The 27,298-nt window shown below is 38.7% G+C and overlaps 1 protein-coding gene across 1 annotated transcript in view; it reads left to right on the top strand.

Moving 5' to 3' along the window:
- The window catches only part of OXCT1 (3-oxoacid CoA-transferase 1), an 81,972-nt gene extending 55,014 nt beyond the window's left edge, over positions 1 to 26,958 (top strand). The window contains exons 14-17 of the mRNA XM_066571434.1: positions 12,129 to 12,218; positions 16,930 to 17,010; positions 19,049 to 19,150; positions 25,331 to 26,958. Of these exons, the coding sequence (XP_066427531.1) occupies positions 12,129 to 12,218; positions 16,930 to 17,010; positions 19,049 to 19,150; positions 25,331 to 25,366 (309 nt within the window). The 3' untranslated portion in view covers positions 25,367 to 26,958. The remainder of the gene's footprint in view (positions 1 to 12,128; positions 12,219 to 16,929; positions 17,011 to 19,048; positions 19,151 to 25,330) is intronic.
- The last annotated feature ends 340 nt before the right edge of the window (positions 26,959 to 27,298 follow it).

The raw sequence follows: 27,298 nt of genomic DNA, 5'->3' as shown, positions 1-27,298 counted from the left end.
AGGGTTTCTGAGGAGGGAAAGGAGAAGGAGGCAAATTTCTGTGAATCCCCTGGGAACAGAATAAATCTGTGTGAGAAGCTGGCCAAGAGAGTTTGAAGAGAAACATGGAGGTCATGATCATGGAGTAGGTCAGGCCAGAACAGATAACCCATGGCTGCTGGTTGTTACTGGATGGAGCCACCTTTCATTACACAAGTGCAGGACACTTGTAGCCTATCTGTGTGTCTCAGTTAATATTGGAAATTGCTGCCAGCAGGGCAGCTTCCCAGCATTTACCAAGCAGCAGCGTTAGTGGTCTCACATGTGGTTTTAAAAGCTGTGGGATTGGCTGCACATATCCCTGCATGTACTTGCTTCATTTCTGTTCCTTTCAACTAATGTCTTCTTGAAACCCTAAGAACAGAAGCATTCATGAAACAGTTTCTGCTGCCCTTCTGCAAGGGCCAAGTTTACTACAAAGTACTACAGCTGCAGCTTGCACAGAGTAGTGCTATTTTTTCCCCATCCTTCCTAAGACATCACAAGTAACTATGATTATTGTTGTGACATGTTATCAGAGGCTGAGAATAGGTCAAAACAAAACACCAGAACTTCTGCCATGTTCCCTTGTGACACCAAGGCTTCTGTCTTTTTAATATGCATTTCTGAACAACCCATATCATTAAACAACCCTAATATGACTACTGATACAGCTGACACACTGTAGCAGCAGAAAAAGTGTTGAAGCAATAGTGGAGGGTCCCTGCAGCTGGAAGTTGATGAATCTGAAAGCACAAAATGGATTAAATGTCCATGACATCATATTCCACTAGGCAGAAACTTTGTGCAGGGGAAAAAGCTTAACTATTCAGTAAATCATTAATGCGAACGTAGCACACTCAGCAGGACTACAAGGATATCATGAGGTTATGTAGGGAGAGTATCAGAAGAGCCAAAGTCCAACTTAGTTTGGCTGCTGCCACAGAAGACAGTAAACAGTGCTTCTATAAATACATTAATAACGAAAGGAGGGCTTAAGGAAGTTGTCCATCCTTCTTTGGAGGCAGGGGGAAACATAGTGACAAAAGACATGAAAAAAGCTGAAGTACCTAATATCTTCTTTGCCTTAGTCTTTTATGGTCAGACCAGTTGTTCCTCAGGTACTGAGCACTCTGAGCTGGAAAACAAAGGACGTGAAGCAGTATAAAGCCTCTACATTTTGGGGGAGCTGGTCACTGACCTGCCACACTACTTGGACTCACACAGTTGTATGGGATCAGATGGGAGCCATCCCAAGGTACTGAGAGAACTGGTGAATGTGCTCACTGAGACTTTCCATCATTTTCCAGCAGTCCTGGTTAACCTGGGAGGTACCAGGTGACTGGAGGTTTGTAGGTGTGATGGCTGTCTACAAAAGGGCCAGAAGGAGAATCTAGGGAATTGCAGGTCTGTCAGCAAAGGTCAGCAACGCTGACCTTCCCTGTCAGTGTTGGGGAAAGTCATGGAATAGATCATCCTGACTGCCATCATGCAGGGCATACAGGACAACCAGGGCATCAGATAGATGGGTTTGGGAAAGGCAGTTCCTGCTTGAGAACCTGATCTTCTTTCATGACAGGGTGTCCAGCTTAGTGAATGGTGGAAAGGCTGTGTATGTTGTCTACCTGGACTTCAGTAAAGCTTTTGACATAATTTCTGACAGCATAATTATGGACAAACTGGCTGCTCAGGGCTTGGATGGAGGGACACTTGGCTGGGTAAAGAACTGTGGGTGGCTGGGCAAAGGGAGTGGTGCTGAAAGGAGTTATGTCCATCTGAGGCTGGCTCAGTGTAGGGGCCAGCCCTGATTAGTATCTTTATTGATGATCTGGATGAGGGCATTGAGTGCACCCTCAGTCAGTTTGCAGGTGACACCAAGCTGAGTGACAGTATTGATCTGCTGGAGGGCAGGAAGGCTCTGCAGAGGGATCTGGACAGGCCGTGTTGATGGACCAAAACCAATGGTGTGAGGTTCAACAAGGCCAAGTGCTGGGTCCTGCCCTTGGGTCACAACAACCCCAGGCAGTGCCACAGCCTGGGACAGAGTGGCTGGAAAGCTGCCCAGTTCTGGAAGGACTTTGCGGTGCTGGAGCATGTCCACAAAAGGGCAACAAAACTGGTAAAGGTCTGGAGCACAAGGCTTGTGATGGGTAGCTGAGGGAGCTGGGGGTGTTTAGCCTGGAGAAAAAGAGGCTCAGGGAACATCTTAATGCTCTCTGCAATTCCCTGAAAGGAGGTTGTAGCTAAGTAGGATCAGCCCCTTCTCCCAGCAACTGATAGTACAAGACAAAACAGCCTCAAGGGTTTTCAGGGCAGGTTTAGACTGAATATTAGGAATGCTTTCCTCACCAAAAAGGTTGTCCAGCATTGGACCAGATTCTCCAGGGAAGTGGTGGAGTCAGCATCTCTGGAGGTATTTGGAAAATGTGTAGATATAGCACATGGTACCCACCATCAAAGAGGAATGAGGAGTGGTTAATAGACTGGACTTGTGTAAATTCACAAGGGCAGACAGAATACATCCAAAAGAAGCTGGCCATTTCCTAAGGCAGCAGGCTCAAAGCCTAGCGTCCAGAAATTAGCAAGCAGCCTCAGAGATGATACAGGACCTGACATTATTTAGCATCCCTATTCTCTACAAACAATACAAACCAGGAAAATAAACTTTAGCTTTGTATATTCTTCAACTGGAAAATTAAAAATTAATTTTTAGATTGCTAAGGTAGTGCAGTTAGCTAAGGTAGCACTAAGAAAAGAAGAGAGTGATGTAATTTGTGCAGGGGGTGAAGTTTGGATACATAAATCTGTACCATTCTTTGGGAAAAAAAATCCTTAAATTTTAGATTCAGCAGCCTGAGATCTTAATGCTCTAATTTGGAGTAGCCAAACCTAAATGATTAAAACATTAAGAATTAAATAAAATTACAAAAAAATTCTAAGCTTTATCAAAGATTATCTGAAAAGAAGAAATGAGGAAACCCATTCAAATTCAATAATAAATCCTTTAATGTACAGTCCGTAGAGGTTATTATAACCTAAGACATTAGGAATATGATTTTATACGTTATTGGTAGCTTTTCTACAGAGCCTCAAAGTACATATTTTGCACAGTTTTGGACACTCAGACCTCATTAGTAAAGATGTTTTTTAATGTAAAGGTAAATTGGCAGAGACCAGCCAGCTCAGTGTCTGCATTAGGGTTTTTTGGTTTTATTTTCCCCTTTAGCTATTTGTAGTGGCAAACCTGGAAATGGACGTCTCCACACCAAGAGTTTTTCTTATACAAAATTATCATTTTTAATGCTGGAAGAAAAAACACCTATGCCTGATTGCGTCCCTGACTGCCTGAGAGTGCTGTAGGTCTTCTCTGAGGAGCCCTACTGCAGCCTGTTCATCACTTTGCTTGGGTAGGAATGTCTTGCATAGGGCATATTTTCATTTTGAATCCTAACACATTGTCTACTTACTCTCCTAGTTCTCCTAGTATATCTGTGGCATTGAATGCATTAAACTCAGTGTTTTGTTTCAAGATGTACAGCATTGCAAGTACTTTACCTATTAACTGTGAAATGTGTGAAGGACTAAAAATGGGCTAAAATCTGTATGAATAGAAAGTATGCAGATTAAATATGCTTAATGACTGTTTTCTTTTAGTATTAATACCAAGTTTCTCTCAGTAATGCTATCAAGTTGTCTGATGTCAAAGACATGAGTAGGGCTACATCAGTATTTCAACAGAGGAGAAGGATGGGACTTTCAGTGAGCCAGAGACTTCTTGGAAATCTACTTTTCAATAGGACATTGAAAGGGGTTTAGTATCAAGATGTATTAGGTTTTTGCAGACACACATCTTGAAATTACACCTACAGTAATATACCAGTTTACTGCTTATCTCCCAACAAACATGTGCCTGAAAGCCCTGCAGAGCCTTTGCAACACAAAATTATCACTATTGCAAAAGTCCTGCAGCCAAAGAGGAGAAACAGAGTGTATTGTGTTGGCTCTACTTCTTCCACAGTTTTGATAGCTTTTTCTATCAATTTTCTTCATGCTTATTTCTCTTCAGACTGCATAGAAGGAATGTAGGAGCTCCCTATTGGTATTTTATTCATACTCCTAAATTTTCAGTAGGGGAAGTGGCAGCTCTGCTTTCTGGATAATGAGAGCAGCTGAAGAAATTCTGCCTGTCTCAGAAATATAAGTATATGTCAAAGGACTTCTGATCTGTGGGTTAGTGGTGAGAACTGTTACTATGATATTGGGCCATCACTTTCAAGTGAGACTAGTATTATGTTGGCAGTAAAATTTAATTATTGGATGCTATGCTATGTGTTTTGGAAATGGTATGCAAAGGTAAATGGACAACTTAATTGTCCCATTACTCTGAAATAACATTCATCACTGTAAAGCAAATCCATTTCAATGAAGCGTGTCACGGACTGTTTTGCATTGCTCCTGAGATGCAGCTTCTCAGTGTATTCATTTGAATTTTACTCTGTCATTCAAATCTGTTACCAATGGTTATTTCAAGTTACGTTTAGGGGAGAATAAAGGAATTAAATTTGCCCAACTTTCTTTGCATGTGTTTCATGCAACCCTAATTTTCTGATTATGGAAAATAAAAATAAAATATAAATACAATTAGTGCATGTATTTGTGTATGTTAAATTTTAGGGTAGAGTTATTATTACATTTTGCTAAGAAAAAGAAGTCATTCAAGAACTTATACTCCATTCTTTCAGAAATTAGACTTACTTTTTGATTTTATTTTTCACTGTGTGTTTGTGTATGCGCGAGGAGATACCTGGCTAACATTCTTCAAAACCAGGCTATTTCTTGTATGGCAAAACCATACAACTAGGGTTTTTTTAGTATCTTAAAAAAATACATTTATCCTGTTGTGCATGTAGAGTGTGCTTCGTTTTGTTGTATTCTGCCAGTATCAACTTATTGTTGTGTTGTTGCATTACCCACTCTTCTGAATGAAAAATCCTCTTAATGACTTCCCACTGTTTTTTTTTTTCCTCAGAGTAAGATCTAATCTAGCTGTCCTAGTTGACAGTATAATTACAATAATTCTGTAAGAGGGACATATGTAAGGACATAAAATCAGTATAAAATAGAACAAGGAAATATAGTTCAGAATGCTTGAGCTTTATCCATCTTTTTTTTCATACAATCTTCATGCAGTCTTTTTCACTGGAAAAATGGAAAGTGAGATCTGAAGAGTTGTGACTTTCATTTTAGAATCAACTACAAATATACCTGTCCTTTAAATACAGGAACAGGACTGTTACCAAGGGGCAAAGGAGACATCTACATTTTTATGAAGCTAGAGTAGATTTATGCATCTGTATTTCTTTAATATTACCTTCTGATTGTTTTGTGTTTTTTTTCCTAAAACAAAGTTTTGAGCTAATACATGCTTTCCCAAACCAACCAGGTGTAACCCCACAACTGATGAGATCGTTAGGTATGGATCTGACGACCTCCTTTGCTGTGCTGTGCTGCTTGATGCTGACACATCAGTGCTGGCAGACAGTGTCCATGCAGAGAGGGAGACCTGTGTGACTGATGTGTGTTAGCAGTACTGCAGAGAGGGGCAGAGCAGAGATCTTTGAAGGAGCCTTCAGTTTATCCTTTTGACTGCATCATTACCACAGTTGATGGTTGTGATGGCAGTACCATGTAGCCACTACATTACCTTAGCTTTTGCTTTTCTCTGTGAATCTTATACTGTTCCAGTTGCTCTGAATTTTAGTGTCTGTCCCTGGCATGATACAATAATTTCCTTTGACAAGGACGCCTTCCATAGCTTTTTTCCTTTCATATCTGACACCTCATATGTGTCTGTGGACAGGAGAGACAATGCTGACATCTTTGCTCTCTCCTCCTATGCATCTTGTTCAGTCTTCAGGGGGATGCCTGAAAATTGAGGTTAAATCGGAACCTTGCAGTGTGAACTAGAAGCACTTGTAATCTTCTGTAAGACTTTTTGAAACAGCAGTTTCACTAACTTTGAGCATAGTGTGAGGCATGTGTACTTTTTTATCTAATGGAAGGAAAGAGAAATTTCAGACTGAATGTTATTTGTTAATACAGTATTAGGGCAGTTGGAAACACGGGCAAGGACTCTTAGGAGAGAAGTGGCTTGATTCCTTTCCAAGCAGGGGTACATTTTTACTGTGCTTTGATATTCAGTTTTGAATGGAATTATTCAAGATGCATTTACCATGGTATGCATTCAAGATGCATTTAACAAGTTTTCATTGTTTCTTGAACTCATCATTAGCATCTGCTCTGCTGTACTGTTGATGCAATACCTGTTCATCTCAAAAGATCACATTATTTTAACTTAAGCAAACAGTTCAGGTGTATTTTTTCATATAATGTTGGGAGCAGTTATAAAATTCAGTTACAGAAGAAAAGTCCGTCCCCCAGGAATGTAGAGGAAGGTTTTAAGGCACCAGCGTGGATTCAAGACCTTAAGAGTATTAGAAGGCTCCTGAATTTTTCTCTTTTTTTCTCATCCAGCTCTTCTTCAGCCGTTTATCTGCTTGAATTTTCTTATTAATTGTTTCCTGCTTGTTGTAGCACCTTTCTAACTTGTTTGAAATACCATTTAGGCAAAATTTCACATTCTCTTGAAAAATATCTTCATTGTCTGGCCCACATTGGAGTACTCACAAGTTTCCACTGGAATGCCAGGTTGTCTTGGGTGGAGTAGGTGACCAAACAAATACGAAGGTTCCTGTTTAGGAATGACTATTAGGCTAAATCAATTCCTCAGGTCTTTCATGTTGTATTTTGACCACTCAAATAATGTTCAGATGTAAATGCAATAGATGAGAAAATACATACCTTTCTCTCTTTTTCTGAAAGATGCCCCATTACCACAATAACAAAACAGTTCATTTTGCAATAAGTAGTCATTATAAGAAATTTCACTAATACTGTGTACATTTATGTAGGTCTACACAAAGAAGGCAGGACAGCCGATGATGTCTATTAAAACCCAAAGTATCAGGTCCAAAATTTCCATGTCTTGCACTCTAGTATTATTTGGACTGAGACTTAGAGGAAACTGCTGATGAAAACACAATGGGAAAAGGAGAATTCCCAACTTGTATTATAACAGAGAAGTTGCAAGGAAATTGTCAGCTTGTGTCTGTTCTCTAACCAACTCTCTGTATAAATAACTGCCAACACTGGACCTCTCAGAAGTGCATGGCTAATCCAAAAATCTTTTATTGTTACTTCAAGCTCTGTCTGATGAAATGGGTTTTATAAAAGTGCTTCAAATTACCAGTGCTCTACGACACCACTCTTTCTTTCTTAATAGTTTCTTAAGCTAGCAACACTGTTGTAATTAAAAACTAACAAAAATCATCTTAAATAAATTAATCGAGGGAGCAGGATAGGGCAAAAATGAGTGAAGTGTCTTTTTGGAACCACTTTTTAGCCTTGAATATTTTAATTCAAATTTAGAATGTGGCTGTCCCCTTTTCCAGTGTGGTGTGGGGGGAAATGGGGGAAAATGCACATTATGGTAGTGTTCTGGTTTGAAAGCAAAACCAGTGAGAGGCTCCAAGTCAGAAATACAGTTTATTAGGAAAAGGAAAATAAATCAAAACCAAAATACATGCAATAATACAAAAGAAAAACTATTGACAGAGTCAGAATACAACCTGACACTCTCTTGGTCAGGGTGTTGTACCAGTCCAGTTGGTGGCTGCAGTCCTCCTGGAGTGGCAGATGTGGTTCTGTTGGAGCAGTGATCCTGTAGAAGGATGTAGTCTTCCTCTGAAAATCCAGTAGAAGAAGGCAGCTGTTCCTCTGAAAATCCAGCGGAAAGACAGCTTGTTCTGTCCCAAACCCCAGATTATATCCAGGTGGGGATGCTTTGCTCCTCCCCCCGGGTGGAGCATCTCACAATGGGTTGGTATCATTCTGTGAGTCATGTGGTGGGTCCACTAAACAGAAACGGCTCCCAGAGGGAGTAATCTCTGAGTCATGTAGAAAGGCATTGATGGGCCCATTAACAGGAGATAAGGAAAAAAATATGCCCATCGTGGTTTCAGCAGCTCTTGAAGACAGACTGTAACCTAGGACAGAGAGTTTGGTAGGTGCACTGAGAGCAATGTAAGTCTCTTATGCTTTGGATCTTCCTCAAAATAAAAGCATGTAATTACTTGGCTAGTTGCATTTAATGCTGAATCGATTTGCTTTACTAGGCACCACCCTGTAGTGGTGAATAAGTTTTCCTAAAGAGGAGGAGTAGATGAAGCAATTTAAAATCCTGAAATCCTTCTCTTCAGCTTGCATTTTCCTCTTTCTTCACACACAAAGGGATAATGTCTCTTCCCTCAGTTCTGTATGATGGTTTCTTCAGCAGTACATTTGTTGTTGACCTTCATCAGCACTTAGTTCCTCTGGAATTTACTTATCACTGTGAGTCTTTTGTAGTTAATAGAATGAAAAGGCCTGGAAAATGAGCTGATAGCATTGTCAGGATAGATGTATTGATAGCCTGATCCTCAATGCAAACATATTCTGAGTTACTGTGGAGATAATATCTAATCTTCAAATATTCTGCATTATCTTGTCATGGAGTTTCTGGCAGGCAGGTTGGAGGTCACTCCAGTCTCTGTGAGAGCTATGTTTTTCCAGGCAGGATAGAGAATGATCTGAGCAGTGTCAGGAAGTTAAGGACGGAGATAAATCCTTTCCAGATTTCTATTTGCAAAGAAATATTTAGTAGCAATGATAATTTATGTGATAAATATATTAATCTGACTGAACAGTGCCAAAGGGCTTGTTTATAGATTTAGGGAGATGTGATTTCTTCCTCACTATGCCAACAGCAGGGAAATGGGAATATTTTTGTGTGTGTGTGTGTAAGTACTGCTGTTGTGGTTTGACACTGGCTGAGCACCAGGCACCCACAAGAGCTGCTTGCTCACCTTCCCCTGCTACAGCTGGGCAAAGGAGAGAAAAGGGAAAAAAAAATTATCACAGTCTTCATGAGTGAAACAAGGACTGGGAGAAATATTTCAAGGACAAAACAGGCTCAACTTTAGTTGCAAAGTGAAATTTATTACTAACAGAATCAGGGGGGATAATGAGAAGTAAAATAAACCCTTAAAACACCTTTTCCCCCAGGCCCTTCTTCCTTCCCACTGCTAGGGATACAGGGCAGGGGAGTTTTGGTCAGTTCATCACCAAGACTTCCTTCCACTGCTCCAGGAGAGGAATCCTTCCCCTGTGAGGCCATGGAGTCCCTCCCATGGGAACAGTTCTCTGTGAACTTCTCCAGTGTGGGTTCGCTCCCAGGAGCAGCAGCCAGACCACACCTGCTGCACTGTGAGTCCCTCCCACGGGCAGAAACTCCTCCCAAAACTCCTGTGGCGTGGTCACTCTTCCATGGCGTGCAGTCTTCCAAGGACAGGCTGCTCCAGCCTGGAAGCTGGGCCCTGTCTCTCCACTGGGTCTCCCATCACAGCCTCCTCCAGGCACCCACCTGCTCCTGCATGGGCAACTCCCCCATGGGCTGCAGCTGGATCTCTGCATCCCTTATGGATCCCCATGGGCTGCAGCTGGATCTCTGCATCCCTTATGGATCCCCACAGGCTGGGGGTGGATCTCTGCATCCCTTATGGATCCCCACAGGCTGGGGGTGGATCTCTGCATCCCTTATGGATCCCCACAGGCTGGGGGTGGATCTCTGCATCCCTTATGGATCCCCATGGGCTTGGGGTGGATCTCTGCATCCCCTGTATCCACATGGATCCTCCCATGGGCTAGGGGTGGATCTCTGCATCCCCCATGGATCCCCATGGACTGCAGCTGGATCTCTGCATCCCTATAGATCTCCATGGGCTGGGGGTGGATCTCTGCATCCCCCATGGATTCCCACAGGTTGTGCATGGATCTCTGCATCCCTATGGATCTCCATGGGCTGAGGGTGGATCTCTGCATCCCTTGTGGATCCCCACAGGCTGCAGAGGCACAGCTGCTTTGCCTTGGTCTCATCATGGCCTGCAGAGGAATCTTGGCACCTCCTCCTCCTCCTTCTTCAAAGACCTTGGTGTTTTCCAAGTTGTTTCCCTCACGTGTTCTTACCTCCTTCTCTTCTCTGACTAGAAGCTGAAACCTTATGACTTTGTTTTGATTTTCTTCTTAAATATGTCATCATAGAGGTGTTACCAACCTCTCTCATTGGCCCGGTTTGGCCAGCTTCAGAGCCATCAGGGCTTGGCTCTGCTGGACACGGTGGAAGCTTCTTGCAGCTTCTCACAAGGAACCATCTTTGTGGACTCCCTGCTACCAAAAACCAGGCCATGCCAAACCAATACAACTGCCTTCATTACATTAGAGACCATAATGATCTAGAGACTAACAAGTAGCTGGCCTGGCAGTTTAATGAGACAAGTCTCTTCCATATGTTTTTTATCATGGACCTTAGGTGCTGATACTTGTAAGGTGTTGGATTACATAGCTGATAAAAGGAAGCACAAGAGAAGAGCTTTGCACTAGGAAGTTTTCCAGGCATTTAATCATAACCTTTTAGGTTTTATATCTGTAACAGTAAATGTTGTATTACTGTCCGTATAACCACTCAAAAGCAAATGGAAACCATTTGAGGCAGAAATGAATTTATTTTCATCAGAATAAGAATATTATGAGTTTGAAGGGACCCACAAGGATCATCAAAGTCCAACTCCTGGCCCTGCACAGCACCATCCCCAGGAGTCACACCATGTGCCTGAGAGCATTGCCCAAACACTTCTTCAATCCTGCCAGGCTTGGTGCTGTGACCACTTCCTTGGGAGTCTGCTCCAGTGCCCTGGGTGAAAACCACCCTCTAGGTGGAAAGCCCTTTTCTGATCTCCAACCTAATCCTGCCCTGACACAACTTCAGGCCATTCCCTCACATGCTGTCACAGGTCACCACAGAGAAGAGATCAGTGCCTGCTCCTCCTCTTCCTCTATAAAGACAGTTGTAACTGCAATGTGGTGTCCCCTCCTATTCTCCAGGCTGACCTGATCTCAGCCATTCCTCATATGGCTTCCCCTCAAGGCCCTTCACCATCCTTGTTGCCCTCCTTATGTCATGTTTCCTACTAGCCCCTCTTGCACTCCCCTTTCTCTCCTCCTTGGCAGCTCTGGTTGGCATGTGAGGTTGTTGCCGTCTTTACTTATTGGGGTCTAGAGCTTTTTCAAAAGTGATTGCTCTGCTCATACTCACAGAGCTTTGTACATCTGATCATCTCCTGTCAGTAGTGTGTCAGGTCTGGACCTCTTTACCTTCCAAGATCAGATGCATCCAGTTTAAGGTAATGGAAGCAGGCAGGATTAAATGCCATAGCATTACAGAAAGTAAAAATAGAGGTAGCTGAACACCACACCACAAGACATCTGCTGGGATAACATGTGCAATTGTATCCCACTTTAACAGAAGAATGAGTCCAGAGGCTGAGAGCAATCCATGTTTTGAGGGACAAACAGAAGCGAATACTGAGCCACATTTATGTATTTACCCATACTCTGAAATGACCTCTACAGACATCTGGAATAGACCAAACCCAATTGGTTACTGCTGATATAGTGATACAAAGCATGGCTTTCTGAAGTGGCAAGAGACTTTCTAAACTGTGAGGTGGATGTACAGTGTTCAGATGTTCTTGTTGCTGCATTTATAAGTAGAGATTTCTTTTGAGGAAGCAGTAACATTTCCATCAACAGATAGATGTACTCTTTGCTTTCATGGGACAAAACCATTGGAACTAAATTCATTGCTTCTCAGTGTCAGTGCTTTCACTAAGCTGATGATACTACTCAGATTTTGGTTACACTCAAGGAAAGAGCCATGGCAGTGGCTCTCCTTATTCTACTCATCACTCTTCTCCTATATGCATCAAATAGAGCCAAGAATGAGACAGCTCGTTTCCCTCTGTTGGTGTTTGAATACTGTGGCTATGAAATAGGTGGGCTTTCAATGCAGGAAATGTTGACTATCTCGTGCTGTCACTTGCAGGCACAATATTATCTTTAAAAAAAAACTAAACCCAACAAATAATATTACATTTCCATTAAAAATTTCATTTTAGGGTAAGATGGTGAAAGGAATGGGGGGTGCAATGGACCTGGTATCCAGTGCACAGACCAAAGTGGTTGTCACCATGGAACACTCAGCCAAGGTAAGGCTCTGGCACTTTCTAAATCAGTGTTTTGTGCTGCACAAAAGACAAAAAAATAAACAGGAAAAAAGGACATATCCATTCTGCTGCTTTGTGAGGATTTGACAGTTTTGCTGTTATTATGGTGATGCAACTGGAGGCTGGGTTAATATGGGTCCTTTCCTCTAGTAAGTGAATCATTCACCATGGGAGAAAAAATGAAATATTAACTTCAAGTTTAAAAGCTGCACACATATTCTTTAGCTACTTCATGCAAATTTAATGGGGATAGCCATTGCCGAAGCTATAGTAGCTGCTGCTCTACTCTTTGCCTCAGAATAATTTGAAAAATGAGATTTCCCATGGTTATGATGGAAAGATATTTACCTTTGAAGTTGCCAGTCAAATTGGTACTTACAGCTTAATAGAATATATTTTTTTGGCATGATGAGATGCCTTACATCATGTGTTAAGTAGTTAATCTAGAGACTTCTTTGTGAGGGCATTGATATAGGTATATGCTATAGATAGAAGTGCCCCCCAAAAGATCATAGGAAACTTTGCATTTGAAACTTCTAACACAGGAGAAAAATGTACTGAAGGAGAAAAATCTTTACTTTTTTTTTAAATTATTGTGTTTCTCTTATTCCAAAGTTATTATATGTCTGCAACAAGAATTAATTTTGTATTTTCCAAAGTAATATCTCTTGTCAGAATTTGCATGGTAAACTGTAGTAAATACGTAAATGTGAGAGTAAATGTATTAACTGTTCTGTGTTTTTTAAATGAGATTTGAAAAATTAATTTTCACTTAAAAATAAACAAAAATATATATTGAAAAATATTGTAGTTTCACAATTTATACTAAACTGTGATCTCAAGGAGCACATTTTGAGTAACAGGGCTGAGTTTAACCTGATAGTTGTCATGTTCATATGCATATATGAGTAAATGAAAATATTAAATGAATTAATCTTCATGGCTTGCATTACTATCACACAGCCTCCCAAAAACTGTAGTAACATAGGGAGTTATCCATTTGCTCAGACACACACTTTAGGTATTCATGTGATCTGAATAAATATTTATGCTAAATGTCTACTTACTGTGGAATTTGGTTAAGGCTTAGAGTCCACATTCAATATAATCAAACCAGTTTTTCTCCTAAAAGTACTATTGCTAAAATATTTTTCCAAAAGAGTGTTTGGAAACTGTTTGCTGGGTTGTTTTTGTTTTGTCTGTAGGAGTAGTGAAACAAGAAAAGAAGGAAAATGGAGATAGGTTCACTGTTATGAGCAAGTCAGGCATAGAATTATTTATTTTGGTGTATGTATACCTACTTTGTCCACTTTTGTGCATGGTGTGCCTAGTGTGCACTTCTGCAGTTACAGATTTTCATAAATCATTTCTTCAGCTTTTGTGCAAAGGCACTGCCAAATTAACAACATGTGATATTTTTATTTTATTCTTATTTTAAAGTGACACTTTTTCCTATTACCTAGCCTCCTTCTGGGGTCTTCATATTGATACTTCTTGCTTGCTCAAGTGTGAGGATTATGTCCTATAGAAATCTAGTGTTTAGAGATCAAAACTGCTGTTAGAGTTTTCAGGCGCTCTTCCTTTTTTTTTCCCTTTTTTTTGAATAGTCAAATAAATATAGCACCCATGAAGCCAGTTCTGAAAGTCAGAAACCTTTTGTTGGGGGTGATTCCATCTTCCAGAGCTGATTTTCTACTCATAGCTTTTCAATTCTTTACACCCAATATTTTATCAGACTTACTACCTGTGAATTCTGCATCAGAGGAGCAATCCTTCATCCTGCTCAAAGCCCAGTGTGCTACTGAGTGAAAGAACAGTTTGCAAGTACTGAGACAGTCTCTTGTGTCTGCTGGCTCTTTAGTAAAGGGACGTTTCTGTAAATTTATGCTCCAAATAAATAGGAACTCTACCATCAGACATTAAAATTTCCTGTAAATCAACAACAGTCAAGATTTGATGAATGGAAATATGGTGGAAGATATGGGGTATGGGCAGTGCCTTCACTGGACATGTGCAAGAGGTGCTGCAAGAGGTAGTTCTTGTGCTAGTTTTGTCTAATTTATGATCTTGTGAAGGACCTTCTAATCCTTTCCAAGTTTGGTTGGTTGTTTTGTTTTGATAATAGTGATGACTTGTTAAACATTAAAGTAAGTTTTTAAAGAGTTTAATAGCCCTTTTCCTTTCAGTAGACATGTTGCAGTTTTTAAACATAGAAATAGGCTGAGTCCTTGCAGCACAGGCAGAATATAATTTACATTGAATCATGATGGTGGAACTAGTAACTTTTTTACCACTCAAATAAATACTCAAAGAATTTTACTCTTTTAAAACTCTGATATGAAGTATGTTAAAAATAAAAACAAATATGCTCAGTCCCAAGTTAATTACATTTTAAATTACATGTAATGAAAACCAAAATGTACAGAAGGTAGATGAGACAACATGAAATCAGCATTGTGGAAGAATCATCAGCTTAAGAACTGCTGTTGAGGAAGGGTAACAGACAAGTACACAAAATGATGATGAAATGGGGTAGGTGGATGCAGAATTGCCACTGCCTCATAAACAATGTGGGATAACTGACTGAAATTAGTTTAAACAAGAAGAAACACATTCCACAGCCAGCTAATAAAGTTGTGGATGATAGCAGAATGATGCAAAAATCTCAAGGAATTAAGTCTATATAGAAAGAATTAAACTATTTTATGAGGTTGAGTTCATCAATGGCAATTAAATAGCACTGCCTGGAAACAGTCTCTGCCTCAGAAAATCTGTGCATTACAGCATTATCAGGAACCAAGAGGGCATATTTGCAGAAGGATATTTCAATTTTTGCTCTATATGCTTAGGCCACCGAGAGACACTTGGCAAATGGACCTTTTGTCAAATTCATTAGTTTTTCTTAATGTATTTTTTTCTAAATTACCTCTTCTTTCATAGCCATGAAGAAAAGAATAATATAATATAAGCTTGTTATTTAATGCCAAAACAGTCCCTGTGCATTTATGTCTCATTTGCTAAGTACTGCCTGAGAGAATTTAGAAGTCAAGTCCTTACCCCCATACCATCATTGACATGTTTTGCAAAACATAGTAGTGTAAAGGCTGGTAATTGTTCCATGTTGTGAAATGAGTTGCCTACACTGTTCAGAAAAACAGAATGGAGACTGATTTTAAGCACTTGATTTGGGCATGACTGAAATGTAGAACACTGAATTGAAAATACCTTTCTGTGAAAAGTTCTGATTTTAACGTGTTGTGGAAGACTAAGGACATTTTTGTTCTTCAACAACAGAATTTTTTATTTAAAGCAGATTGGAACACCTAAGGTTTTATGTATCTACACAATAGTCTTTTCCTTTATCTGAACAAATCCCGAATAAATCTGAATAAATTCAGAGGGTAAAAATCATGCAGTTCCATTTAATTTGCTCTTCTTACAGTGCCCTGATGGATGTATTCCAAAAGTCACAGAATCATTTAGGTTGAAAAAGGCCTCCAAGATCATTGAGTCTAACCTTTGAAAAGATCAGGAAATGCATTTCATCTTTAAGGCTAGCTGGTGATACAATAATCTTCAGCTCAAGTGTTAAGAAGCTCAAATGTATCAGTTCTCAGGGTCACAGGAGCCATTCAGGCTGTCACCTCCATAAGTCCATGCCTTTCAATCTCAATTAGGTACCATGACGAGACACTTCATTTCACATGGCTGAAAAGTGTATCTGATATGTTGATGAAGATATTACAAATAGCACAGATTCATCTTGGCTCTTAGGCAGATTGCACAAGGACATTCCCACGTTGGACAGGATATAAAAGTAGATCAATTGAAGGTAACTGGAATGAAAAAATAGTTCCTCACAGTGAAAGATAAATTCAAAAGCACATGGATTGTTCATTGTGTTATCACCCAGGAGTCAAACTGGCTGTGAGATGGCCCCTGATTAAGCCTTAAGGTAAACTGATGATTCTAAATGGTTAAATGAGACATGTTATACTCTGAGACTTTTGAAACACATAACTGAAAATTGATAATTAGACAAAAAGTTAAAAGCATGGGGTAATGAGAGAAGTGTGCACTTAATGTTACTTCTGTAAAACACAAATACTGACCAAAAAAGTAATGATCCATCTACCTTGCATCCATTCATGGCTCTTGCAGCCTACATTAACTTAGTATGATCAAGAGACATTTTATTAACTATTATATTTTTTAAATGAAGAAGAATGGAAAAAAAACCAAGGACTTTCCCAGAGACAATATGAATAAATAAACTGGATTTACTATTTTGACAGCATGACTCTGCACTTGAACTCTGGGGATCTGAAGTTGCTCTGTGTGTGGCTGATCCTGCACATACCATTTGTGATAAAGGATAAGACAGGGAAATATGTTGCCCATAGTGTTGTTCCCTAATTTTTGTTCTCACATCAGTGAGGTTCCATATATCTCTTGTTCCATATCTCATCGTAGCAGCAAGGGCAGATTATTAAGCAGCAGTGTGCAGGACTTTTAAACTCAGGCGTCCACTCAGTGGTACAGTAAGATTCTTACTAGTCAGCCATTGAAGTGAATTTGAAGAGTGTTCTGAGCACATTGAGTATTAAAATAGCACTGAATGGCGACGGCTGTGATTTTCATGAACATATTTGAGTTTTTTAAAAAACTGATATATGTATATTGTTAAACACAGGGAAATGTCCATAAAATCCTGGAGAAATGCAGTTTACCACTTACTGGGAAGCAATGTGTTGACCGCATCATTACAGAAAAGGTAAAGTACTTTCCTTGACTCCTTGTTAATAATTTCCTCCTCTATCCCTAATAACAATAGCAAAGCTTAGCAAAACTGAAGAATATTTTCAGTATCTGTTGCCCTGAAGTGAAAAGATGGCCTTGGGGTTCCGATACAGAGGTCTTGGGGCTCATATTTTTCTTTTTAAAGTTTTGACATCTAGCATACTGAACTGTACCCTAAGATGCCTTCAGAACAAAGATGCCACATATGACAGGCATGAAAAGTGTTCATCTCCTTGTTTTCCCCCAAAATATTTCTGAAAATTTGCTGTGACATGCCAGTTTTCTAATACGGCTGTAATCACAGCTTGGGAGGCAAAGGTGCATTGTTGTTTGCTTTTGTTAGGTTTTTGTTTAGTTTGTTTTTGTCCTTTTGTTTTGTTTGTTTTTTTTTTTTTTTTTTTTTTTCCAGCAGAGCAGACATAGGTAATTGGCAACTTCTTTCATGTATACTACATACTGTTTCAGAGAAACCTGTGGCTGTAGCAGAGCTTTAGTTCTTTTGTCCTTACTTGATTCCATTTGTAAAGCAATTTATTCTGGAAAGTATAAGTGTAAGTACATACGAGCATCTCATACTGCTGCTGCTCAAAGTACATTAGTGGATCTTTTCAGCAAAGGATAAGTGACTTAAGGTTTTTTGCTGTAATCATGCTCCTTTTATTTTTGGTGTTTACATTTTTAAGGACTTAGAGTAGTCCCTCTGTGAGCCATCTGTCATATCAAGTACAATGCATCAAAGGTGCTGATGAAGAATTTGCTTTCTCATGGTTGTATATTGCTATATCTAAAGGAGTTTTCTTCACGAAGTAAAGGAAAATTTATTAAAATATGGAAGTTTTCTTTTTTTAAAATTATTCTTCTACCAACTGGCCACGTACAAATGTAAGGTGCAAAGAAAACGAGAGGGAACAAGGACTAACAGAAAATAAACAAGTCAAAATGTCTCTAATATTTATCAATTACCAGATCTTGTGGCTTTATTAGGAAATTATATAAATGTGCAACAACATTTGGATAGTGTTGCAATTTCTGTTTCCACATTAGCATCCTAGAGTGTTCCTTATGCCCTGCGTTTCTTTTAGGACTTAAAGAAGCTGTCTTTTTCCAGTCCTATAAAAAGCAGTTTCATGTGCCCAAAGGACCACTAGGCTTCAGGACACTTCTGTGACAAGCTTACGACTTCACTTTCATTTCAAGTTGAAGCTTTGCTGGTTATTTGCTACTAAACTTTTATTTTTAAGGAAAATTACTTTAGACCTTATGGTTTCCCTGGCAACTAGATTGCAACCTGTGCATGTCCCTCTGGTAGGCACTATTAAAGTGCACGTTGTTTTACAGGTATTTTTATTTGATGCACTTGTAAGTCTCAGAGGTGGAGTGCATATCTTATAAAGACATCAGACAGAGCAGCCTTTGCTCCTTCAGCCTCTTCCTCTCAGGCTTTCTTTTAAAAATACTGCAGGGCATCTTTTATTTCATTGCTAGCTTCTAAGAATTCTAGCATTTGTATTCGTTATGCAGTAGCTGTTGGAGAAACTTATAGTCAGCCAAAGATGATCTCTCTACTGGCCATGAAATGAAATAAAACAATGGGAAGACATTCTCTGCCCTGTTTCTTTTGTGGTCTCTTGGTGGACATATTCTTACAGCAAAGAACATCTCAGCCCTTTCCTTTGAACCTCCCATTCTCACCAGATTGGAGCAGCAGGCATGGTCCACATTTCCTGCAGTGATGAACAGTTGCACTTTTTCCCCCACAAAACTACTACTAGATTCTACTACGTACTAGATTCTAGATATTCTAACACATTCTAGATTCTCTTTCTCAGTACAAATAAATGTAGCAGAAACCTGTATTAGTCAGTTATGAAAGTGAAAAGTAGCATCTTATGTTACTGAAGGAATGCTATCTACTTCAGCACACCATTTAGTTCAGTGTTACTGCATTTACATCCTCATTTTCTCTTTTAATAATAATTTTAAAAAAATTATGTGCTTTTTTAACTTAACAGGCAGTGTTTGATGTGGACAAGAAGAAGGGATTGACCCTCATAGAAATCTGGGAAGGACTGACAGTAGATGATATCAAGAAAAGCACTGGCTGTGACTTCGCAGTAAGTAATTGTACAAACTGGTACAGTTTGGAGTCAGAACAAATATTCTCCACAAATACTTATCACTTGAAGGCTTGTAGTTGAAGTAAGTTTCTTCTTTATACATGAGGACTGAATAGATTACATGTGGGATTTACAATGAAAGATAATTTGGAGCTAATATAGTATGATGATGTCAGAAGCATCAGAAGTTAGGAAAACCAGGAGAGATGGAGAAATAAAGTTAAATTAGAGTAAAGTTTAAAAAGTTAAATAAAGTTTAAATTAGAGTAAAAAGACAAGTGTAAAGGAAATTTCTTTGCTTTGAAGATGGGAATTGATTCATCTCTAAAAGATGGATAAATATTTATTTTTTCACTGTATAAGCTAGTTTACCTAACTCTCTGTAGCTGACTTTCCATGCTGTCTTTAGGTGGAGTTGTGAGTCTTCTTGACAGAAGTGACTACAGTTTTCCCCTCTGTTTTAGTAGTGCCAATCAATGAACTGCCTTGTACAAATTGAACTTATGCTCTGCATTAATCCAGAAAACCCCTGCCTTTTGACATTCACATTCATTCTTAAGTCTTACTTAATGAAAACACAAAACTACGTAATTAATGGAAAGCTGTAGCACTCTAGAGTGTAACTGAATGCATGTGTAGTTGATAATACAGTTTCTTCTTGGCCTGTCCCTACATCAGCATTTCAAATTTTTAAAATACAGCATCTTTTCCTCTGTGTTGTGAAGTCCTTTGGGGAAATTCAACCCTCCTTTGGCAGGGGCAACAAGTATGACAGTGTAAAAATTGTGCTGTAAAAATAGTTCAGGAATATTTACTAATGAAGTAAAATACTCCTTTTTGCAGAGTTTCATAGCGTGGCTATGGCGCCTTATTGAGAGACTGCAGAGCATTTAGTATGTGTGAGAGTTTTTTATTAAGGCTTTGAGCATATTCTTGGTAGTAAGGAAACTTGCTGAGCAATGAACCTGTGAAATTTCATTTATTTCCTGTGTTCATAAGAGAGTATTTCTGATAACTAAATATGATTGTGTGTGTTTCTCTTTAGCTATTTTCAATAAAGGTCTGTTAACTGCTGAAAATACCTTTAATTATCTGAGAAAAAGATGCTGGATTTAAGGACTCGTAGCCTGCAACTGCAGAGTGCAGGAAGGTGCTACAGAATCACTTTGCTGAACATAACAATGCTACGTTACTAGCTTTCCATGTCATATTTTAGGGAAGTCATTATTATTTCTTAATTTAAAGTGGAAGCAACCTTCCATATACAGCAGTTCTGTGTGGAAATGAAATGATTCAATCAGCTTCTGACTTTGCTCTAGTAAAAAATTATCATTTTTTTAAAACTTTGATAATGCCAGGACTTCTTTTTCTTGGCCTGATCTGTCTGTCAAGCAGCTAGCATCCAGAAGTAAAACATAAAAATGATCTTTATATGTATTTATCTGTCGCAGTCAGTCACTTTGCTTTGTTCTTTTGGATTTAATTTGGGGAGTAACTTCATGATGAATTTGAAAGTGCAATTTTTAGTAAGCTTTTAAATAGATGTGAACTACAGCAAAGGACTTCTGTTTGCAGAAGTCACTGAAAACACTCCTTACTTGTTCCAACCTGCTTGTTTGAAAAGACCTGGGTTTTTTTTTGGTTGAGATGACCAAGAGATATCTATTCAATTAAGTGGTGTTTCCCAAAGTAAAGGCTAGCTGCCTATGCTCAAGGCAGTGAAAGCAGAAGCAAGCAAAAAATTCAGAGAAAGAAGTGATAAGATTAAACTGTTGGGCCATGAGATTAAGCTTTGCAGCAGGTATGACAGGGCAAGGCAGTTAGGTCCAAAGAAAAGATTAACGCCACCCACTGTTCCTTGGTGCTTTCCTGGAAATGTTTCAAACAAGTGATATAAACTTAAACTCTTTAGTGTAGCCTGAAGTTAGGAGTTGATGAGAGGTATTGGAACAATTCACTGTCTGGTTCCCTGGGATGTCTCTCTAAGATCAGGAAGGGACAATTCACAGGCATCATTTCCTAGTTCTCCAGAAAGCAAACTCCAGCACAGTCTGCTTTCTTCGGCTGCTGCAGTCATGCATGAAATCACGAGCTGTGGGCATGAAAAATGTAGATGCTTCTTAGTTTATGCATTTACATGTACTTACCTTGAAAGCTTGCATAAATGCTTGCAAAGCAATGCTTGTTTGCAAAGCATGTACCTCTGCCAGAGCACGTGCAGGTGTTGGTGTGATTTACTTATGGCTCCTTACAAAAGTGCCCACAGTCCCTACAGCACTGCAGATTGAAAGCATGACACAAACCTCAATTATTTGTTTATTAAACCTGTGGCATGGAAGTGCACTAGCCCTTTCTTTCCTTTTTTCCTCCCACATCCTGTAAAGAATGTTTCCAGGTCATAGTGTCCCAGTCCTGCTGTCATTGAAATCCTTACCGAATCTTCTGTGGAAATATTTGACAGCAAGACTGGGTTGCTGTTGTGTAATACTGGACCCTTGATGGCCTGAATTACATATATAGCAAACAGCTACAGGTTCTTTGCTTAGTTTTGAATTTCAGAAAATAGGAATTTGAGGATAGTGTTTGGCAGTTACTCAGAATGCAGCATCCTTGGTCCTTTTTTTTCACATTTCAAAACTCTGCCTCAGGCTTTCTTGCAAGAGTAACAGTTGTGCTTGTGATTATTTATGTTCACTGAATGAGACATCTTGGGTTTATTTATATCGGTAACAGGAGCTTTAGTGATACTGTATTGCCACAGTAAAAGCAGGATCATATATTTTACTAGTTTGAAACAGAGCTAATCAGGGGAAAATGAGGAGCTGACCCCTTTTTCTAGTAGCTTTTTTTCAGTAGATGCCATGTATGATCTGAACTAAAACAAATGTCTCTCTGAATTCACTAGAAATGAGATTTTAAGAGATGGGTATATCTTTATATGTAACTGCCTTAGCCCATGTAGACTACTCCTGTTTGGAGAGGAGAAATTCATAGTCTATATGGCCATATTCAAGACACATTTGACTATACAGTTCCATTTCACAGCCTGCTTACTTACTTGGAAAAACATCTCCTAAAGAACATTTGCAAAACAAAATGTCAAAGGAAACATGATTTAGAGTCAACAATCTTCATTATAGACTGGCATCATGTAAAAAATAAACAATTCGCCCTCGATTTTACTGTGCTGTGAAGACAAAATGTTGGCTTATCTTGCATGCTTAAATAAGATCTGCTGTAGCCTAGCATATAGATCACCTTGGCAGGCAATCTGTTTGGGCTTGTACTGCCTTTTACCATTGATGAGACCATGACAGAACATACTTTTGCAGATGTATTTGATTATAAAAATAATCAGGATAAATCACAAATCCCCATCACAACCTTTTTTTTTCCCCTTAATCTTAAAGCTTGTTTTTTCAAAATGTTCAAAGCTAATGTATAGAAAAAGTATCTGCCACGTCTAGTGTATGTTTAATAAGGAATTGTCTGTCCAAGTTCAACCACTGAGTTAAAAATGATACAGGATATAGATTTTATATTTTATGGAAGTACGTTTTCCTTTGAGGAACATTTTCTTTTGAGGCTGTTGCAAGATTGAGTTGATTATTACATGGAAGCTGTGGGGTTTTTTTTCCTGATCAATCACCGCTGCTGCAAAAACCATTAAGAAGAGATTTTTGTATCATATATATACAGATATATATTTGATGTTAGAATTGTGGTTTGCATTTCTCTGAACTAAAAAATAGGTGTTATAAGATATAAGCAACTTTTATTAATTTAACAAATAGGCACTTTTTTTCTTTTTGTTTTTTAAGGGCTCGTTTTAAATTTTTGAACACTAACTTGGAACTTAACAGGATTCAGCCTTATTCAGAATCAGAACCTGAAGTAGTGCTTGCTTCATGGAAATTCAATGAAATAAGCATAGGGCTGTTTGTGTAGCTGAAAAGGGTACTTTGGGGTTGGAAATCAGAGATTTAACAGGCTTGGACTGTAACAAGCCCCAGAGCCCATGTGTCTTCTTACCAGCTGAGAGGCCACATACTGGACTACACAGGCAAACTCCTCCCAGAACACCTACCTGTTCAACATTAACAAAGTATTTGAAGCTTCCAAGATCAGGTGTTCTTCCTGTAAGTGAAATAATATTAAGACTGTGTTGCTTAGGAGGTACCATTAGCAATTCTGAAGCTGTGCACTGTGAATATGGTCTGCATCAAGCCCCTTTAGCCCTTACTAAATGCTGTCCTCTTAGCACAGAGTGATGCTGGATTGACTGTCTCTAGTGGACTCAGGGAGTCCTGAAATGCTTTCTACATTTCAGTCTTGAATTCTTGTTTTCCAAGCACAAACCATCTGTTTTGTTTCATTGGCATTTTTCTGCTTATTTAATCACATTTTAGGTAGAGCAAAAGTTGTGTTTGGGTCCAGTTCTGAGTGGTGCTGGGCTCTCACCACCTTCCTTATCCTGAGCAGACATTATGGCACATCAGACCCATCTGAAGTGGATAGTGGTACGCACAAATGACAGCTGTTAGCGTCAGATGTGCAGACACCACATTTAATGGAATATGCTCATCAAATGTAAAACACTTGATGTTTTGATGGTACTGAAATCAACAACATCAGAAAAAATAGAAATCTCTACAGTAATTGCCTTTGTTGTTGTTTGCAGAATACAGATTTTAGTGCTTCTATCTTCATCCTCCAGTGTTTAGCTTTACTTGAATGGAACTGTCCCTGTCTGGCACAAATAAGCCCAAATAAAGTGGGCCACATAGCAACTTGGACTCTGAAATGTTGAAACATTTCTGGAACTAATACAGGAATGCTGATGCATTGTACATATTACATCTATTTATTATCCTAGTTCACACACAACTTGGAAAAAAATCAATGAATTGTCGCTATCCACTGAAAACATTTCATTAGCATTTGATACAGTAAACACATTCTTCATGAACTAAGTTTTCCTCAGTGGCTAGTCTCATAAGGTTATAAATGATGATACATGGTGGCTGGAGGAAAGATCATGTAGAAATCTAAGTGGCACAGAAAATACAGCCCTGTACCTCTAAAAGAAAGAGGCATTAATGCTTGAAAAGGCATTTATATATTATTCTTTCATGAGTTAGTTTCTTGAGTACTGTTAGCTGAAAAAGATGGGTTAAGGAGGCAGGAGGATGCAGTAGGTGATGCTTCCATGGGGCGCATTTATCAACTAGGGGCCAGATTACCCACAGAACTGTTTTTCATCCTGAAAAAGTAAGATCACATGAGTTATTTCTGCTCTTCATCCTGAGGCATCAGGCTGGAAACAGGAGATAATTAAAGAGGCTTGGACCTTCTGTGGAGACCTATTCCTCAGAGATTTTGTGTAGACCTGAGTGAGAGTTCAAGCAAATGTTAACCACTGCTGCTATAGAAAGTATTGTTACTATTTACACCTTCTTTCCTCATCTACCTTCCTATTTAGGCTTACTGTGTTTTATTTTTGGCCTGCTGTACATCCTATAATATCACTAATTGAATTTTGTGAGTAAATGAATTAAAATAATAGAATACATAAATGTGTCATTACACAAAAATTACTGTGAATGGGAAAATGCAAGGTTTTTTAGAAAAAAGCAAAATTGGAATTAATTAACTATATAATCATTGAGCAAATAAAATTGAATGTGAATGGAAGAAGGACATTTAAAAATAGGAAATATAAATTTGATATCATCATAAAACAATCCCATCAAATGTATCCATATACAATATTTGCAGAGTGTTTTTGCATATGTGTACCTTTCATTGCGTATCCCCTGCTCACATGCATCTTCCAAAAGATTGACATAACTGCACAGAAGACTGCAGGGGGCAAGTACAGATTCATCTGCCCAAGTTTAATATGCTTGCATCCTTACACCAATAACCTATCTCAAAATAAATGAAGCTGCGAGTCTGGATACTAGCACCACACACATCTTGTATTCTTGCATCAGAAAATTTAGTTGTGGTGGTGTTTATCTCTAATATATGCAAATATGGCAGGTTAAATAAGTACAATGCCTCAAGTCTTTAGTGGTATATAGTAGGTACAGGTGGAAGTGAATGGTGGGTTGTACTGCTAGATCTTACCTGTATGACAACTTTTGTGAGTTTTTTTCCCCTTCTTTTTGCTAGGTTTCACCGAAACTAATACCAATGAGGCAGATTTAACTGCGAATTACAGACTGGGCTAAATTCGCCAGAAGGCCTGTTTCCAAAAGGAATAAATTGATGACCGTCTTGCAATGTTGCTTTTTTTTTTTTTACTTTTTTTTTTTTTAAGGGCTCTCTAAGTAGTTTCCAGATAGTTAAACTCAGGCTTGACTAAATGTTTAATTGTATTCTGCTTTCATAACATTACCAGCTTTAATGGAATGGTGAATATATTCTCTAAGTTTTGAATCATGTTATAGTGAAATGTTAATGATTGTTGTAAAAAAGAAAAAAAAATGCCTTGTAGTCTCTTGCCAAATGCTAGGGTTTTTTTACACAGAATTAGAAAAAAAAAACAACATGCAAAACTTATGATTGCCTCTTTGTTTGATGATATCTTTTGCTCTGGAACTATAGCACTTACCACGTCCATTCTCCTGTAAAGGTGTGGGTCTTTCTTTTCTGGAGTGGTCTATAACAAATATATGTATCTGTAGAGAGATATTGGGAGTATGGACATTCCTTTTCCTGAACCTTTTCATCAGTCTGTAACAAAATTGTTTAAACCAGTGGAAATAATTGGGACCTAAATATATCTGCTGTTTCCACAGTGTGTGTTTTTTGGTACTGAGAGGTCTACACCTCCCAAAGTCCAACTGTGACCCTTCATATTTCAGTCATACAAACTAGAAAGGGGCTAGTATGAAGGAGGAAGATGAAAAAGTGTCTGTCCTCATGGAGGCAACTGGTAGCTGCACAATTTCCCACATGAACTGCTCTTGTTCTCCAGATATAATGCTTCTCCTCAGCTCCCAGTCAAAGGCAAATGAATATAGTTTCTGTCCTCTCAGTGCCTCATAGAGAAACAGGAGAAGAGAAGGTTTGGACATTTTGAAGAGTCTTCTGAAGGGAATACAGATGGTTAAGGGTAAAAGCAATATGCACCACTTCAGTCAAGGCACCAGAAAAATCTAGAGTTTGGAACCCAATTTCATCATATCTTGAGACAATCAAAATGAAAAGACATTATCTCAGAGTAATTTTGATGAAGGCCTTATTTTCCCTGTTAATTACAAAATCATTTTTATATTTTGTTACTTTTGCAAACAGATAATATGACAGCTTTGGATCTCACATACCAAATCAGTACAATATGTATTTGTTATACAGAGCATTAATTGACTGGAAATCAACATCTACTAAAATACAATGTTCTCTCCAATATAATGGTTTCTGTCATTTCTGTCATTTATATAAATAGGAACATGTAAAACACTTCAGTTAAAATAATTCCTGACATAATGTGTGACATCAGGACTATATGTGGAGCATATTAAGTGACTGAAAAACAAGTAAAATGTAGATACACAAGAAGTTTATATAATGCCTTTCATGCATGTAATAAGCATGTTTAGCACATGACATAGAAAAGCATTCTAATACTAAGTGAATAAGGGATTCACCATAGTCAATGTGTGTAATGGAAGGAATGTAACACATTTCTTGGGCAAGCTAAATTGTGCAATATTTAGCTCTTGTACTAGCCTTCGTACAGCATTTTTCCATTCTAAAATATTAATTGCTTCTCTTTCATAGAAGCAGCTACAAAATTGGTTTTGATCCATACATGGGTTTTGCAGCAATAAAACTGTTTCAATTGGAGGTATTATGTTGTATAGTTGCACTTACCCTAAACAGTTCTTCAATAATCTCTTGTCAATACCATAACAAACTACCCTTCATCCCAGAAAGAAATGAACAAAATGCCTTTGTAAACACCATTATGCCAGTACAAAAGTATTCCCATAATACTAAACTGTGACTTGAACTCGTGGCTGCTGGTGGGTAGTAGGCCATTGTGTAGCCTGAATCTATAGGCAAGACCTGATGTTGGGCCTGTGGGAAAAAAGTGTGTTGTACAAAGACCAGGGCTAATTTCATGACTAATGT

The sequence above is a fragment of the Molothrus aeneus genome, unplaced genomic scaffold (assembly GCF_037042795.1).
Source record: "Molothrus aeneus isolate 106 unplaced genomic scaffold, BPBGC_Maene_1.0 scaffold_526, whole genome shotgun sequence".
Taxonomy (NCBI): domain Eukaryota; kingdom Metazoa; phylum Chordata; class Aves; order Passeriformes; family Icteridae; genus Molothrus; species Molothrus aeneus.
This window is presented reverse-complemented; position numbering and strand designations above follow the sequence as displayed.